Raw genomic sequence first — 17,858 nt, forward strand, 5'->3', positions numbered from 1 at the left:
CTCTAAGCGTGGCTGTTCTGCAGCTGTGGTGGCACGAGGTAAAGACCTAGCTTCTGACAGAGAGAGACATGACATTTTGGGCCCCTTGCTACAAGAAGGACATCGAGGTGCTTGAGCAAGTCCAGAGAAGGGCAACGAAGCTGGTGAGGGGTCTGGAGAATAAGTCTTACAAGGAGTGGCTGAGGGAGCTGGGATTGTTCAGTCTGGAAAAGAGGAGGCTCAGGGGCGACCTTATTGCACTCTATAGGTACATTAAAGGAGGCTGTAGCGAGGTGGGGGTTGGTCTGTTCTCCCATGTGCCTGGTGACAGGACAAGGGGGAATGGGCTAAAGTTGCGCCAGGGGAGGTTTAGGTTGGATATTAGGAAGAACTTCTTTACTGAAAGGGTTGTTAGGCACTGGAATAGGCTGCCCGGGGAAGTGGTGGAGTCACCATCCCTGGAGGTCTTTAAAAGACATTTAGATGTAGAGCTTAGTGATATGGTTTAGTGGAGGACTTGTTAGTGTTAGGTCAGAGGTTGGACTCGGTGATCCTGGAGGTCTCTTCCAACCTAGATGATTCTGTGATTCTATGACTGACCAGGCACCAAAGTACTTCTTCCCTGACATGGATTTACAGACAAACCTGCAGATTGGGATGGTGAACTGTGTTTGAAGACAATAAATTGCATTTCTTTAGGTGATAAAGGACATGGAGAAGGCTCAGGTACTCAGTACCTGCTTCACCTCAGCCTTTACTGATAATACTTGCTTTCAGGAATCCCAAACACCTGAGATCCCCCAGCTAACTGAACATAAATTCATGCAGCCTGACAAGGTGCATTCTCAAGGACTGACAGTGCTGATGTTGCCATGAGGCCACTCTCAATTATCTTTGGAAGGTGATGCTGACCAGGAGAGGTTCCTGAGCACTGGGAGAAAGGAAATATCCCACCTGTGTTCAAGAAAGTTGAGAAGGAAGATTTGGGGAACTACTGGCCAGTCACCTTTACCTCAGTCTATGAAAGGTGGTGTAGCGCATCGCCCTGGGATCCTTTTCCAAACATATTAAGAACAAAAATGTGATTGGAAGCAGTCATCTGATTTATGAAGGGGAAATCCTGCCTGATCAATCTGATAGCTTTCTTAAGTGAGATGACAGGGCTGGTAGATAAGGGGAGAGAGATATGTTTCTTGACGTATGCAAGGGTTTCCAAACCATCTCCCATAACATCCTCACAGACAAACTGTTGAAGTAGGGACTAGGTATGTGGACTGTGAGGTGCACTGAAAATTTGTTAACCTTCCAGGCTCAAAGGATCGTGAAAGCCAGTCACTATTGCTGTACCCCAGGGTTCATACTAGGATGCCTACCACATAACACATTATTAATGACCTAGATGATGGGACAGAGCACACCCTTGGCAAGTTTGCAGATGATCAGCAAAGGAATAGTAGATACCGCATATGGTTACACTGTCATTCGGTGGTACGTCAAGAGGCTGGAGAACAGGGCTGACAGGGATCTCCTGAAACTGAGCACAGGGAAATGCTAAGTCCTACACCTGGAGAGGAAGAAACTCCACTCCTATTCCTGAAGCCTGGGGGCACACCAGCTGGAAAGCAGCTTTGCAAAAAAGGCTCTGAGGATTATGGTGGACACCAAGTGGAACATGAGCCACCAGTGTGCTCTTGTGGCAAAGGTGGCCAGCAGTACCCTGGGACAATGGAGGTGATCCTTTCTCTGTACTCTGGTGAGAGCACACCTACAGCACAGCGTCCAAATCTGGGCTCCCCAGTACAAGAGGGGTACAGGCATGGTGAATAAAGCCCAGTGAAGAGCCACAAAGATGCTGAAGGGATTGGAGTCTCTATGATACAAGCAGAGGGTTGTTTAGCCTTGAGATGGCAAGGCTCAAGGGAGATTTTATTAATGTGTGTAACGCACAATAACAAAGAGTAAATGAAAGGACAGAAACCACTAACTGAAAAACAGGTTATTTCACTTAAACATCAGAAGAAACTTTACTGTGAGGGTGGTCAAACAATGGAATAGGTGCTCAGAGAGGTTGGGGAGTATCCTTCTCTGGAGTTATTCAAGACCCAACTGGTCAAGGCCTTGAGCAACTTGCTCTGTCTGAATTTTCCTAGAGCTCCCAGTCTCTCCCTTCCCCCAGTTCTATGATTCTAATTAGGCTGGTTATAATGACTGGTGTATCTAACTCCCAGCCCAAAAACTCTATTAAATTGAAGTTAAAGGTGAAGAACAGTAATTACAAGGCTTCTTAAATTATTAGGCAAAAGAGTGTTACAAGATAAAAGCTCTGCAATTTGATGTGGTCTAAGTTCAAACTGAATATAAGACAGAAGTATAACTTTCCATTAGTTGACTCAGCTTTATTTTGGAGTTTATAGCTAAAGAAGGGATGTTTTGCCACAAGGATGTATGCTGTAATGAATTCATTCACATAATGTAGATTTGATGGAGAAGTCCGTGGGTGATATTGTTTCACAGTGTACAAGGCATGAAGTTAGATGAGCATTTGTTTTTTTCTGACCAGAAAATCAGTGGAACTTGTGAGGTTTTTTTTTGCCTTGCATCTATGTGGTTCCAATTTCTACAAAGAGTCAAAGCTTGATATCTACAAAGAGTCAATACCAAATAGACAAAAAATGTTATCAATACACAAAAATAGTGTTTTATTCCTGATCCCTGGAACTGATTTTGCCTTGCTGCTCTACTGGAAACTGGATGTGAATTAACATGTTATGCCATTGCAGTGGAGGATGGTATGCACTCAGTGGATGACTACAAGTGAACATAATGTTCTATTTCAAAAAGGATGGAGCAGAAAAAATATGAGGACAAGGAAGTTTAATAGATATGGATAAACATGGGAAAATTACTTCATGAAGAGAAAATACGTTTTAGGATTGCTTCTCTTAAAGAAGCTTGTGGTTGTGTTGTGTTGGGGTTGTGTAGTTGTGTTGAAAAATATTACATCCCTCTTCTCCATTAAAAAGATAATTAGGCATAATAGTTAATTTCCAATAGGAAAAATATACATAATATTTTCTGGAATTTTACAGATTGTTTCTACAAGATATTATTGTACCCAGAAATATATAGTATTTTTAAAAATGATTGAATTATTATTATTTTTTTTTATTTGATAACAAGAACATCCATGGTTATTGTAAGTAGGGTGCAGTATAAATGGATATCAACATTTGTATTTAAGGACACCTTTAAATGGAGAGAGGAATGAACAATTTTTCCCTGATCTAATTCTACTATGAGATTTTCCTCACGTTTTTCTTAGGTACCTGGTGCTTAACAAAATGGCAGAGGAAGAGGTGGGCCTTTAACTGGAGCAGTACTGTAATTGCCACAGTATACGTAAATAGGACTAATAGAACTGACAGGTAGTAATGGAAAAATGTCATGTTTCTTTCTCTAGTTTGCCTACATAATTGAGTATTTGCCTGTTCAGATCCATAAAGAGATTGTGGAGAAAAAAAAAAAAAAGAATTCTATCACTGTAGGACCTAGAGACAGCTGAGGATTAGTTAAAAAGAATGTGTTTTACTTTGTATTGGAGAGAAACAGAAGTACTCACGTGGCCCAAAAGCATAGTTTATTGTTTGCATTTGTCTGACCATGGTTATTTAAATAAAAAAGTGCAAGCTTCCAAGTCTTCAGTATCTTCTCCTGTTCTTGATGAGCCACAGGCTTTAGAATTTAATCAACAGTCTTCCTATGTCACCAAAACTGTACTAATTGATTACAACTATTAATTATAATTACAATTGATTACAGTTAGGGGAGAGATTTGGTGCCTGTCTCACACTGAATTCTTACCTAAATGTACCACCTGGTTGTTCCTGGATCTAATATTCCGTGGGGTCCAGGCAGGCAATCATGAAATCTAAGCTGGAGAAGGTTGCAGGAGAGAGTGCTTGCCAGCTGTCCTGCTGCAACTGTGGCAAAGCACAGCAAGAAGAAATGTAGGGCAAAATATATACTTGTGAGAAGAAAAACTGTCCAGCTGTGGAAGTACTCATATGGACATGGGAGGTGCTGCATTCCGGCTCCTACTTTGACCTTTTTTTATGTACCTTACCCAACGACCATTTATGATGCAAAATAGCTAAGCATTTGGAAACCTGAGAATACATGGAGTGGGATAAAATACTTTTTGCTAGGAGGCTAGGGTTCATGTTTGCATTTTGAGTAGAGAGAACTGAGAGGAAAAATGAAGGCAGGGTAGTTGCGGGTTAAAAGAAGAGCAAATGAAGGGGTTAAAAGAGGAAACAGAAAAGTCATTTCAGAGCCTGCAGCAGCAGAATAGAAGGATGGGCAAAGGAGCATGAAAGCAAAGGGTCAGAAGAGCATGTCACAGCATTAATAATATTTTCTCTTTGAAGAGACTTCTGAAATTCTATGGATGTAGAGCTTTAATATGGCAGCAGAGCTTTAATATGCATTTTCATACAGCTCACACATTTAAATCTTGCAGTATTTTATATACCATTCTTGCTGTGTTTGTGAATTTTCCTTAATTTAGGAAGAAGTTGTGATTTTTAGAAAGTTTTTTAGAAAAGATTTTAGAAAGATTTTTTTTAGAAAGATTTTAGAAGTTGTGATTTTTCCTTAGGATCCAGAAGAAGAATATGACTATTTATGTCTGTGCAGCTTTTAATTTTTAAGAAGTGAATTGCAAAACTTATAAAAACATCCGGGTTGTAAAAACAGTCCTAGAGAATGAATTGCTCTGCTTTGCTGCATATCGGAAGTCAGCTTCTGTTGCTTGTCTGTGTCCCTTATTTCTCTCAGAGGGAACACATTGAGATAAATTCTCCCTCCTAGAACCATCACTAGGGATGCCAGTTAACACCAACACGTGCTCACTATAATTTGCTCAATTCATTCACAAATATTTTATCACTACTCAACTGAAAAGCTTAAAAACTGAGATTCTAGAGGTACATGGACCTGCATTGTGCATCTTGCCTTGCAAATGTTCCAGACGTCCAACTGCATATACATCTGATTTGGGGTGATATGCTAGGTTTATGCAAGTCATTTAAAATGACCACAATTATATATTTTTCCACAAAATATCACATGCATTCTCAAGAACTTTTGTTTTAGCTAAGGCAATCTTATGTAGAAATCAGCTTTCTCTTCATTCAAGGTCTCTTATACTTGTGTCTAAAGCTTAATTCTGAAGTAAAATGACCAAGTTCCAGCACTCTGTGGGTATCTTAGTTCTTCTAACAACATGTAATACACATATCCTCGGAGCCAAAAGGAGCAAAAAGAGATGAGAATATATGCCTTAAAGTTCATGCCTCACTTAGTCCTCTAAAATATTGGTTATTAAAAATATCTTTAGTGTTGGCATCTGCAATGTATGTACAGATGGTTTTTTTGTTAGTTTGTTTGTTTTTCTGAAGTGCTGATAAATCATATTTTACTACCTTACTTGTATACCCTTAGAGGTTTCAGCATAGTTAACCTTACAACATGCCATTAACTCCAAAGGTCTTACTGTTTTGTAAGAATTGAAGAAAATGTCCAGATTAACTTGCTTAGGGCACATAAGAAACATGTGGCAGAATAGACAACTGGACCTGTCCCTCCTGAATCTCCACAAAGCAACCTCTCCAAAAAGTTTCTATTCCACTGAAACTACAGAAAGCAACCTTTGTTTTCCCAGTCACACATTCGGGAAAGGTGTAGCCATTTGAAATGCATGTCTTCATATTGCTGTAACTTTTTATTTTCCACTTTCTCTAAAATCTCACGAAGCTTTGTTCTTCATCTCAGAATACAGAGATAAGAGATTATAGACAGGCTTGGCTTAGAATTCACACATCCTGTGTGCTGGAAAAGGTAACGAACTTTTACATATTAAATCACAATTATAAAACAGAAGAAAAAAAAATCCAGACCCATGCTAAACAAATTCACCTACCTTAGGTACAAACACAAGGCAGAGAGTAATGGTGCTGCAGAATATTATGACTAAAGCAACGATACAGAACTGCACGTTGGGTTGGTCCCGAGTAAGGAATGAAACAGCAGCACCAATTATGCACATTATGCCCACGTTGTATACACTCATTCCGATGTATTTGCTATCGTTCAAAGCAGGAATGCTGACATTTCGTGTCTCCCAGGCTAAGAAACAGCCGAATAACTGAAATGGTAGAGGAAAAAAAAAAAGATGACAATTATAAGAAGAATTGGTTAACATCCAGGAAAAAAAAATAATTTAACTGATATGTTTTCTAACTTGATAAATATAGGCAATATTACAGTACAGAGATATACACCTACCTTTTATATGATATCTAATTACCTTTTTGATTTATTTTGCTCAGCAGGACAGATTCCTGCTTTCACAAGAAAAATGTGAAACTTGGAAGTAGTGGTAGTAGTAGTAGTGATGGGAACAAATTTCTCTAAATGTTATGGACATTTTCATTTTATACTTTTTGTTATTTTTGAAGATAGTTCTTCCTGTTTATTTTCAAGGATTCCAGTAAAGATCTAAGACATGTTATTCTTTTAGCTATTGTTAGCAGCTGTTTTCAGTATACTCTTATCAATCCAGTTATTCATTGTATATCACCTACATTAATAAGCAGCAGTGCCAAGATGTGTCCCACAACAGATGAATATCCAATATATAAAGTGTCACCGTAGTTGCTCAGACTGCAAATATAATGTCTTTTATTGTAGTGGGATTGGTAATGGCCTTTCAATTGAAGTTGTCTGAAGATTTCTGGCATAAAGCATTCTGGTGGCAATTTTTTATTTGCTTATTTCTTTGGCATATTTTAAAGTTCTAGCCCCATTTTTATTTGCAATATGCCTTTGAAAATAAGCAGGGTAAAGTCTTTAGTATAAGGAGATCTTCTCCATCTCTTGAAAGTTAATTGTATTTTTCTACAACATGAATGACTGCAAAAGATTATTTTCTTTCAGTTGTGTTTCTCAGGGAAATTCTGGCAACACAGGAAAGTCATAAATGAAGTCAAGGCATTGTAAATAGGTAGCCCAGCCTACAGCCTATGCAAAGCCCAGTAAATGTGTATGGTGCCCTGGGAAGAACAGTAAAGAGCAGATGGTGTCAGAAGGAAGGGAAGGACAGAGAGAGGAACCATCACCAAGACCCAAGACATGGTGCCTCTATTATTTAGCTTTTTCTGACAACAGTGAATAGACAAACAGGAAGGGAAAAGTAAAAAAGATGCACTCCCACTGATTTTGCTACACTTCTAGACCACCACATTTATCCACTGCTATTTCACAGGGATAATCTTTTATCTTAAACAACTGCAACCCATGTGGTAATCCAGAAAAGTAGAGGTCTGTGATGATGCCTCTTGGGGATTAATTACAGTTGCCTAGTAAAAACTTAACATCTGCTTTTTACCTGTGGGGGAAAAAAAAAAAAAAAACAAAAAAACAACAACCTTTTAAAATTTCAAAGGCAAATAACCTGGACTAGAAGAACATTGTCTGATTGGAAAGACAAGCACAGGAGAGTTAGGAATTGACAGATTTATGTTTGCTTTGCAAACTCAGTTTTGCCCTTACATGTTTCAACTCTGGTAATGACCAGACATTAATAATTGCACGTTTCCTTCATAATATGCTTTTTTTTTTTTTTTTAAACTCGGCTAACAACAGTAACAAACCCAACTGTTTGTGACTCATCTGCTTTGCACTCCCACAGAAAGTAGCAGGCTGCAGCCACCTACCTCCTTACCCAGACTCTTCAATCCTGGACTTACTGCTGAACTGCCACCCTTGTCCTCCCATCACTGAGGTTTACTGATAGTTTATTTAACTCTCTTGCCTACAGCACATGTCACCATGCCACATATTCCTGAGAAGACCTGGCTGAAATGCTCTGGCAGATTATGCATCTAGTCTCAGCCTATAGAGTGTGGCAGGCTGGAAGTACTGCCTTTATAGTGCAGGCAAGCCTCTTGCTCATCCACTTTCCACTGCTACTGTCACTGCCACAACCTGAGTCAACACTTGTAGAAAGAGGTGGCCCTCCAGCAGCAACAGCAGCAGCAGTTGCCTTTGAAATCCTTATTGAAACCTTCTTTGGCACCATTCCCACCTTTCCCTCCCCTCATGCTCCTGCAGAATATGGTATTCTCCGAGTCCTTGGCTCCTTGCCATAGGACTACCTCTTTTGTTTTACCCATCTCCTCTTGTAGGACCAAAGTCCACACCTGCTCTTGAGGGGTCAAGGTAAATATAGATGGCACCTGGAGGATAGAGGTGTCTCAGAGTCCTTTTGTTAGGACTTAGGCGGGGAAGCTGTGTATTGAGCTGGGTAGCCTTGAGCAGCAGCTCATCCCCTAATGGATTTTCTAGATCCCATCAGGTAACCAAAGTGAAGCTTCTAATAAGGAAGGATGTAGGCACTATTTCTCCAAATTTTGAGTCTGGCACTGTGCACAAATGGAGCAGAAAACCTACAGACTTCTCTACAGGCTTTTGTTTTACAAAAGCAAATTGTCAACTGTATTGACCTGGTTGCACTGGGGACCAACACTGGCAATGCCTTTTTCTCAGGCTACAAACGTATCCCTCCCAGAGATTCCACCAAATCAGCAGACGACTATTCTGCATTCCCTGCACTCTTGCTGCTGTGCAGCTCAGCTGTGTTGCAGATTTATGCTTCGTCAGTGTCTGAATTGACAAACAGGCTGGACTGGGCTGAGCTTTTTGAGGGATAGGAACGACATTGGTCTGTGTGTGTCTATAATATGTTTAAAAGGGATGAAACCCTGAGTAACTATTTTAGTTCTAACCCAGACGCCTCTAACCATAGTGACAATGTTTATGGGCCAGTGTATACTTGGCAGAATTTCTGTTTTCTGCTACAATCATTAATGAGATTTTTAGGGTTGTGGGTCATCCCTTGCTCTCCCCCCACTTCTTCCAGTATGAACAGACTCTTTTCCAAAAGCATTATTCTGGGAACACAGCCAACATACTTAAATGAGGCCAGCACTTATTACAAATAATGGGCATGAATTTATAGCTAAGGCAGTTAGAAAGCTATCTAAAATATCAATTATAATGGAAAAAGATCATTTGAACAGTGTTGTGGGTGTTAAGGTTTGACCCATTCTCATTTATAATTAAAAACAGCATGGAAAATGGTTAAGTATCTTCCAGCTGAAAGGAAGATTTTTATTTACTTGATAACTAAAGAAAGAAAGAGGCTCTTGCAGCAAGTGGGTTTCCTCTGAATGATGCACTATAAATTTGAGAGCATTGTTTTTAATTTTTATTGGCATTTTGGATAAAATATTTGCCTCAGGAACAGAACTGTGCTTTTCTAAAAGTCACAGCTCATCTTTGAGACTCATACATGGATAAAAACAGAGATTTTTCCACAGCCTGCTGCCAGGACAGTGGTGATCACAAAGATGCTCCTTGTTTGCCTGTTAGGAGTTTGAAGGGCTCCACAGAGCTGATGAGATTCCTCCTCTGAGACAGAGCCTTCCAGAGAGAACATGACACTTCATTTTCCCTCCATTTGCCCTTCTCATGTTCTCCCTTCGTGAGGCTCAATCAATCTGCAGAAAGATTCACTTTTTTGACTTCAAAAAGCCTGAAACTCCCTAAAATGTCTTTGTTAAGGAATGGGATGCACATTGTCAGTGAAAGGTCCAGATTTCTATAGTTCTCCGATATAGTTTTGAATATGAAATGTATGAGCTCCAGTTAAAAACACAGCCTCTCAGCAGCCCAGTTCAGCTGCTCTCTGCTCCTGGTATCTAAACTTTAAACATTAATCTTCCCCAGCTATATAAATCAACCTCCTCATTATGCTTGGGGGCACCTAAGTCTTGAGATTGCTGAGGAATTTAAGGACTATTTGATATTTAAAGCCTGCTGGGATTAGCAAAGCAGCTGCTTCTTCTCCTATTGCTCCTGGAGGGCTCAAGCTGGTAAGGCTTCTCAGAGCACATCTGCCAGCTTGGCCTCCGCACAAAACGCAGCATCAGCCATCTTCGCTCAAGACAATGATGCTGGTGATGATCAGTACATTGCTTGGACACCACGGCACCGTTCTTAATTTTGGCTGAAATGTGCTCCCTAACCCCAGATTAGAGGTTGTTTTCAGAAGGAGCTCTCAAACTTTTTTTTTCTTTTTTTTTTTTTTTTTTTTCAGAGTTGTCAGATTTTATGTAATGAGAGACTGGCTGTCTTAATTACTTGGGCACTTGCGTGGGATGTTAGCTCTAATCTCTGCTGAGGATTTTGATTAAACTGTCTTTAGAGAAGGCGTGCATAAACACACCGGGATGAAGGGAGGCAGCTGTTAGTAGTGCTAATGTGCAAGATTCACAGAGGGACAGGACACATCTGTCCCCACTGTTTTATACCAGCTAGCTTAGGCAGCTCCTGGCTGACAGTTAAAAATCCCTTCCTGAGGCTCCTGATGGATCCTGTGCATCACAGAAGGAGTTTGAACAACTCAGGGCAATGGATTCTCCTATAGAAAGCAGTTATCTAAAGGTTAAGCAGCACAATAGTCTACTATTGAGCCTAATTGTCTAATTTAAGTCCCTTTGGGTATCTCAACCAAAGATACGTTGAGAATGCAACTAGAAAGGCTTACTGCATCGTTAGAGTCATTAACTTTTAAAAAATGCCTTTTCCCATTTTGGTCTACTAAATACACATCTCGTTGATGTAGAAAATGTCATAAAATGTTGTTCTGAGCTTTTTCTGAAGGTATGGGCCGTACAGGAAAGATTCGTTTGTTTGTGGGTACGCAGCTTCGATTTGGCACCACATTGATTGAGATCATTACCTTTGCAGCAGTCGACATGGTGGTTTTTAGGCTGTGTTGTCAGTGTACCTAAAAAGGCAGTGAGAGGACTGTTGTATAAATTTGGGGAAAACAGTGTCCAAAGAAAATGGAATTATACCACTGTAAATAATGATGGAATTTCGGTCACTTCATATACTGAAGTCTTAAAGGAATAACAGGACTATGGAGACTATGGTAGTTGTGTTCATAGATTTTAACAGGCAAACTTTAATTTTTAATTATCTTTTACCAACTAAATAGTGATAGCAGGGAATAGAGTAAAAGTGTTTGTAGCTGAAGTATGGGAAAACATTTAGCACTGTTTTAAGAACCTGACTAGCTAGTTCATGTTAAATCTTGTTCAAGAGAATTACTGCTAAACACATTGATGATTGCTTACTGATCCACAGCATACATTAATACAATCAAAAGTCTAATTTGCTATTGGACTACATAGACTGGCAGATGACAGGCAGGAGATTACTTCTCTTCCTGTCTTCCTTCTTGCCCTGTACTTACCATAAACCAGTTTGCCTATATGTTTCATTTCAAAGTCATGTTTGCTTATACTCTGAACAAGGGTGAAGATGAAGAAGGAAAATTATAGCAAGGATATCAGATAAAAGCAGAGAAATAACAGAGAAAATCAGAGAAAATCACAATCATGCTTGCCAATAACTAGAGGTTATGGTTTTGGAAAGATAATATATTGGATTAGTCTGCAGCTTTGCAGCTAATTACTGTATCGTAGTAGCACTTACTGAGCTCAGTTGCGGATCATAGCTCTGCTGTGCCACATAAAAGCAAGCTTTTACTTCAAAGATCTTACAGCTATTTTTATATCCAGCTAGGGTGCTGGGAGATTTCCCCTCCCGCTGCCCCTTGAAATAAAGGCAGTTCTGGACTCTGGACATCTCTCAGTCTGAAGTAATCGTAAAGTTGGAGTTGTGGGTTTCCAGATTCATGTTCATTCAATTTACATCATCACAGACATAAGCATTTCAGTGAAATGGCTGCATATTTTTCCAATGAGAATTTTCAAAACTGAAAAAAAAGCATTTTAAGTTTTTTACTGGAGAATCAGGCAATGAAGAATACAGAGCAGTTTTCAGGAAAATTTATAGAAGAGTGATCTATCTTTTTTTCCTATTTGCCAGCACACCAAGTCAAGTTGGCAAACTGAACAACAAACTACACCCTTACAGGTCTCCTACCTACACAGCACAATCTGACTTTAAAACACCATGCACTCCCCTGATCAGGTAGGAGTCAGCATTTATTTTATTTTTTTTTTACAAATTCGTTTTCACAGAGCTGCTCTAGATAGAAAGTACTAAAGGGAAGCTTAATATTTCTACTGAGCATTAAGACAACAGCTAAACACTTTTTGAATTGCAAGAGGAGATATTCAGCTATTCAGCTGAAGAGCTTTTTCCTTAAAGGTCACGGTAAAGTCCCTCAAGCTGCAGGTCATTTAGTAGGGTCCTGCACAGACCAAGGTGGAACAGCAGCTGCACAAAGCTGTGGACGCTAACATGCATCCAGATAAAAATTTTCATTTTATGTTCCAACCTTTCAAATAAACAGGTTAATAACATCTTCTGCCTTCTTTCTGTTCTGGTGTTATTTGATTTTCCTCCATGTAAACTCTACTTAGTCATGAAACACATTATAGTAACAGTTATTAGCAAATATCCATTTGGAATAGCTTTATATGGTCTCTGGCAAAAGATCACCACAATCACACTTTTAAATGATCAAACATCTCTGATAAAAACAAGGGTGTGTTACAATTTAAATCTATTTCTGTTCTATAAAAGTGATGCAAAGAGACACATAAGGGAATATGCAATATCTGCAGTATTTCAAAAACAAATTTGAAATTTCTTTATGGTCACAGTAGGGAAAAATTATCCTATGAAACCATATGGTAACTTATGTTTAGGACACTAAAATACTGTCAATGTTTAATTAAAGATATATAAAAATCTCTGGTACCACTATAAACTACCTTCCTCCACCGTAAAACTTAACTACCTTCCTCTCTAATGCTTATAAGATGGGACAGATGTGTTGATGTTAAACATGCCATAAATGAGTTGAAACCATGCAGTTTAACTGAGGAAGCAGTCCCTTCTCCTGAGTACTCTTTTTGATCATGAAGAGAATTAATAAAGAATGCAAGCAAATGTGTTAAAAGTTACAGATGTTTTGAGATATAATTAGGAATTTTCACAGAGTTTTGAGACTATTCATTTATATATTTTTTTTCTCCACAGAACATGTATTAATTTGATGAGGAGATTAATTAAGAATATACAAATTATTCATATAGAACCGTAAGACTGGGAGGGACTTCAGGAAATAGAATCACAGAATCACAGAATGGTCTGGGTTGGAAGGGACCTTAAAGACCACCCAGTTCCAACCCCTGCCATGGGCAGGGACGTCACCTACCAGACGAGGTTGCCCAAAGCCCCATCCAACCTGGCTTTAAGTCATCAAGTGCAACTTTCTGCTCAAAAAGCAGGCTCAGCTAGGAGACCAGACCAGGCTGACCATGACATTATCCAGCCTGGTGATAAAAATAGTAAAGGGTGGAGACTGATCAACCTCTCTGTGTAACCTGCTCCACTGCTTGATTTTCCTCATAGAGAAAATAAATAAATAAATATATCTTTATATCCAATCTATACTGAGTGAATACAGAAAAAAAAAAGAGTAAAAACAGAAAAAATGAGCAGTGCAGATTGCAAATCACAGCTGCAGTGTTCATAGGCTAGATGTACAGTGAGGGTTTAAAGCACCTGATGCGACAGTGAGATGCTCCATCCCCCCAGTGCAGGAGCACGAGGTGCTGACTGTGCAACTGGACACTGCAGCCTAAACTCTAAAACATGATATTAATGACTTCTTGCAAATCTACTCCCAAATGTGTGGAACCATTAGAAAAATAATATGAATAGATTGCTCTATTAACTATCAAAGTGAAGGAAGGGTAGCTGAGAAAGAGGGGGAACAGGGGAAGTGAGCGGAATGTTTACAAACAGCAACAGAAAGATGCTTGGGTATGTGCTGTAAACTGCCTGCCCTAAACTTCATAAATGTAAAAAAGCTTTCCTCAGCTTAAAAAATGTTTTGGTTGTTGTGGAATTTGGAACAAACAAGCAATAAAATTGGCAGAAGAATAGACAGAATGTATCAAAACTTAAAAAGAGGAAATTCATCCTAGCGATTATGAATTAAGGTTCTAAAATGGAAATAGTGTATTTTTATACACTACAAAAGTGTATACAAAGTTAAATTCATAATAGAAGATGAATGGCTAACAGCATTAAGAGTATTAATTAACATTTCTTTAACAGGTGTGAGAAAAAAAAGATTCCTGACTGATTCATTCCTTGGAAGTTGACAAATTCAATAGTAAAGATGCATGATAAGATATTCTTCATTAATATTTTTGTCCTATATTTATAAAGAGATGGAACAATGCATCCATGTCTTGCCAAAACAGTGAAACCCAGTATATTGCAGCAGTTAGAGAGCTCTTGAACACACTGTCAAGACTAGCTGTTGTCATCAGAGATACCTGGTAGTTTGCAGGCAGTAGCTTTAGGAATTGATTTAGAAACTCTCTGGACTGCTGGACTTAATTGTTGATATTTATTGGAATTCTGGCAAAGCTCCACTTAAGATATAAAGGGGTTGTATGGGAAAAGAGAAAATGGAACAACTTCAGCGATTACAGAGCCATTGCTGTAATTTATATCTTAAACAAATTAATGAAATGGCTGATACCTGAACTCAGGCAATAAATTGAAAAAAAAAAAAGCCTTATAATTCAACATGCTACTAGTTTTTCAGTGAGATTGTAAGACTTAACAAAGATAGTCAGATTTATGCAGCTTGCTTGGATTTATCAGTAGTGTTTGTTTTAATATAGTATGGTGATTTTAAAATAATATGTAAAAAAATCCATATAACAAATTTAAACTGATTGAAATCTAAGTGATAGATCTAGACATGTATGAATGAGAAGGCAATGAAAATGGATAGGTTTACAAAAACTCCTAACCTAATGCTATCCCACATTTACTTCTGACTTGAAGTAGACTATAACAGAATTGCTAAGAATGATACAGAGGAAGCAAAGGTGGAGAAGGGTAAACAATTAATAGATGTCATTTTCATAACACAGTAAGATTTTTAGAAAAGTCACAGAAATTTGGCCACACTCAGGGTAGTTTGTTTAGCAATAAACATATCAGGTTATTTTATAGAAAGAGGGATAATAGATAAGCAGGACCCACCAAGATTTGTTTAGCCAGAGCTAGACAAAATTCTGCCTATTGATTAGAGATCCTCAGGAAGTACAGGGATTCTTTCAAACTTGAAATTAAGATTGAATATTTATCACAAAGATATATTTTAGTTGAATTAATAGTTTTTTTAGCATCATAAATCAATTACAGAGTCATGCTGTGCAACGTGTCAACCATAGTGACCAAAACAGAACACTGGAATGTGAATCACGAGAAGGAATTTGACTTCTTGTTCTTATCAGTCCTCTTAGTGACCTCTACCAAGTCCCATCATGTATATGCATCAGTTTTTCATTTCTCCACCATGATATTTTTGTCCTTAGCAAGGTAAACTAAGGACCATACATTAAAAACTGTGTATCAGAAGTGGTCAGTAATAATAGTTACAGCTCTAAAAAATATGTTAATGTTTACATGGCAAAAGTAGGATTTGATATGCACAGCAATGGCCAAGTTGAAAATATACCTTGACCTTGAGATTGTGTTTCTCAGTAATATGTGATATTACATCAGCAAAAAATTAAACTTCCAACATATGAACACCTTAAATCTAATGATAATTAAATGCATTAGCAGAAAGAGGGGAATCAAACTGTAGACAAATCCAGTGTCTATGATTAATATACAAAGTACCCTAGAGGAGTCTAATCCATCCATAATCTGGTATTGTTCTTTCTGAGATTGGAAAATAAATTCATACTGCCCAGAACAATGCGAGTAATGCAGCACTGGCAAGATCGAGATGATGTGATTTCTATCATCCTTTGGAATATGCAAAATAAAGGTAGTTTTCAACTGTGTCTACACCATCAGAAATTAAAATTAGACATGCTGCAACTGATGGTCGCCATGTAATCACAGAGGGGCCTTGAGCCTGCACGTAGCCTTTTAGGAGCTGAACCTGAGATGTGAAAAAACTGCATCCAGTACAGGATGGGGGTTGGCCAAGGTCACTAAAAAGACTAATGCAATGACAAAGGCAAGATTCAGGGTTGTCATCTTTCTATTATCCTCTGGTCACCCGTCCTGAAGAATTTGAAGCCAAAAACTGAGAGGCTTTCATGCAGTTAGTAAGCATGACTTTAAAGGAAATTGAAGAACTATGAATCTGATTTCTAATGCTTGCTTACTTTCATACAGAAGAAACTTGTTCCTCCTGGCAACTAATGGCTTCCTTTGTCTTCCCTTGCCCTGCCTCCCCTGCCCTATCCTGCCCTTCTCTGCTCTGCCCTATCCTGAATGATTTATTTACTGTATTAGTGCATTTAGGTCACAAGCATGAACAGTGTTTGTCTATATGTTCAAACCATAGTGGAAAAGTACTTTTCTAGGTTAACTTAATTTCTGTTTTCTCAATTTGAGACAAGAATTCACCATACATAATTTTGGCCCAAGGAAATCAATAAGTCATTTTACCTTAAATATTGCACTGTGCTGTAGTTGCCAATACTAGCTCTTACTATAAAGTATGTGAATAAATAAATAAATAAATATCTTATTATTACAAACTGCTGAGATTCATATTAGATAAAGCATTATAAAATAATACAGTAATGTGAGAAGTTCTGTTATTTGTTTGTTTTGGTTTTGATTTTGTTTTGTTTTGCTTTGTTTTGTTTTGTTTTACTATTCCAAAAGGAAGCTATATCTGGTGTAAAAAAGTCTGAAACATGGTGATGAGATTAAAAGTATCAATCCTGTTCTCCTGATATAACACAGTTGTATGCATTACAGAAGAGTGGGACACCATAGCAATTATTTGATCAATTCATTACAGTGCCTTTCTTTTTCATATATAGAGATTTATGTGATAAATGGCATTGGAATAATAAAAGTATATATTTCACTGGTGGTTATGAAACACTGTGTGCCTGAAATAATTATAATGACTAATACCAAATGGCATTTGCAAACTTAAACAAACTGAGTCACATATCTTGTAGAATACAGTAAAATGACATGACGACAAACCAATCTAGTGCAATGATCCAGTGAGAACCAGTGCAGTTTAACTACTGTCCAGAACAAACTTAATACAAATAAACATTTCAAAGAAAATTACCTCTTTTTAATTTTTTAAAAATATTTAACATTATTTTTCCTGTCTCTACTAACAAATGGCATTTTTCATTGAAAATATTACTAAAGTTATTTTTACAAAAAAAAAAAATTAAATAACCCTGCAGTGTTTTATTTAATGGATTTTAATTTCATTTGTTCATTTACACTGCCCTATACAAAACAAACTTATTTACATGTTGCTTTTTGAACAGAACAGCAGGGAAAAAATGTCTTTAGCCATTGTATAGGGAACACTGACAACTTCTACCTGGGAAAATGTGAAATGAACTGTTTGAAATTTCTGTACAAAGAGGTTGGAAAGCAGTAAAAGTATGGAAAACCAGTTATTCTTTTTAACATATTACCTAAAAAACTCTTGCAAAATTAAGTATTTAAAGGGAAAAATACTCTAAGAGGAGAAATTTACTGACAAATACATCCAAATAGTAATCAAGGAATATGCTAGAAAAGAGACGATAAGGTTAAATACCTTGTCAGCAATTGGGTACTAAAGCTGACATCTTAGTTAGCTATCTTACTGTCAAACTGTGGCCTCAGTGCTGGTCAGTGTCACCGCTCCTAACTTCTGGCAGTCTTGCCCTCAAACCAAAGGTCTCTTGATGCCGTCCTGC

At 38.1% G+C, this 17,858-nt stretch overlaps 1 protein-coding gene across 6 annotated transcripts in view; it reads right to left on the reverse strand.

The window, feature by feature from the left end:
* The window catches only part of GABBR2 (gamma-aminobutyric acid type B receptor subunit 2), a 475,356-nt gene that overhangs the window by 20,541 nt on the left and 436,957 nt on the right, over positions 1 to 17,858 (reverse strand). For 5 of the 6 annotated variants that reach the window (XM_083824026.1, XM_083824027.1, XM_083824029.1 and 2 more), the window contains one exon: positions 5,960 to 6,184. In XM_083824026.1, the coding sequence (XP_083680152.1) occupies positions 5,960 to 6,184 (225 nt within the window). Of the gene's footprint in view, positions 1 to 3,840; positions 3,960 to 5,959; positions 6,185 to 17,858 lie in introns of all 6 variants that reach the window. The other variant, XM_083824031.1, reaches the window with a different exon arrangement.

This window comes from Anser anser (genome assembly GCF_964211835.1).
Source record: "Anser anser genome assembly, chromosome: 2".
NCBI lineage: Eukaryota > Metazoa > Chordata > Aves > Anseriformes > Anatidae > Anser > Anser anser.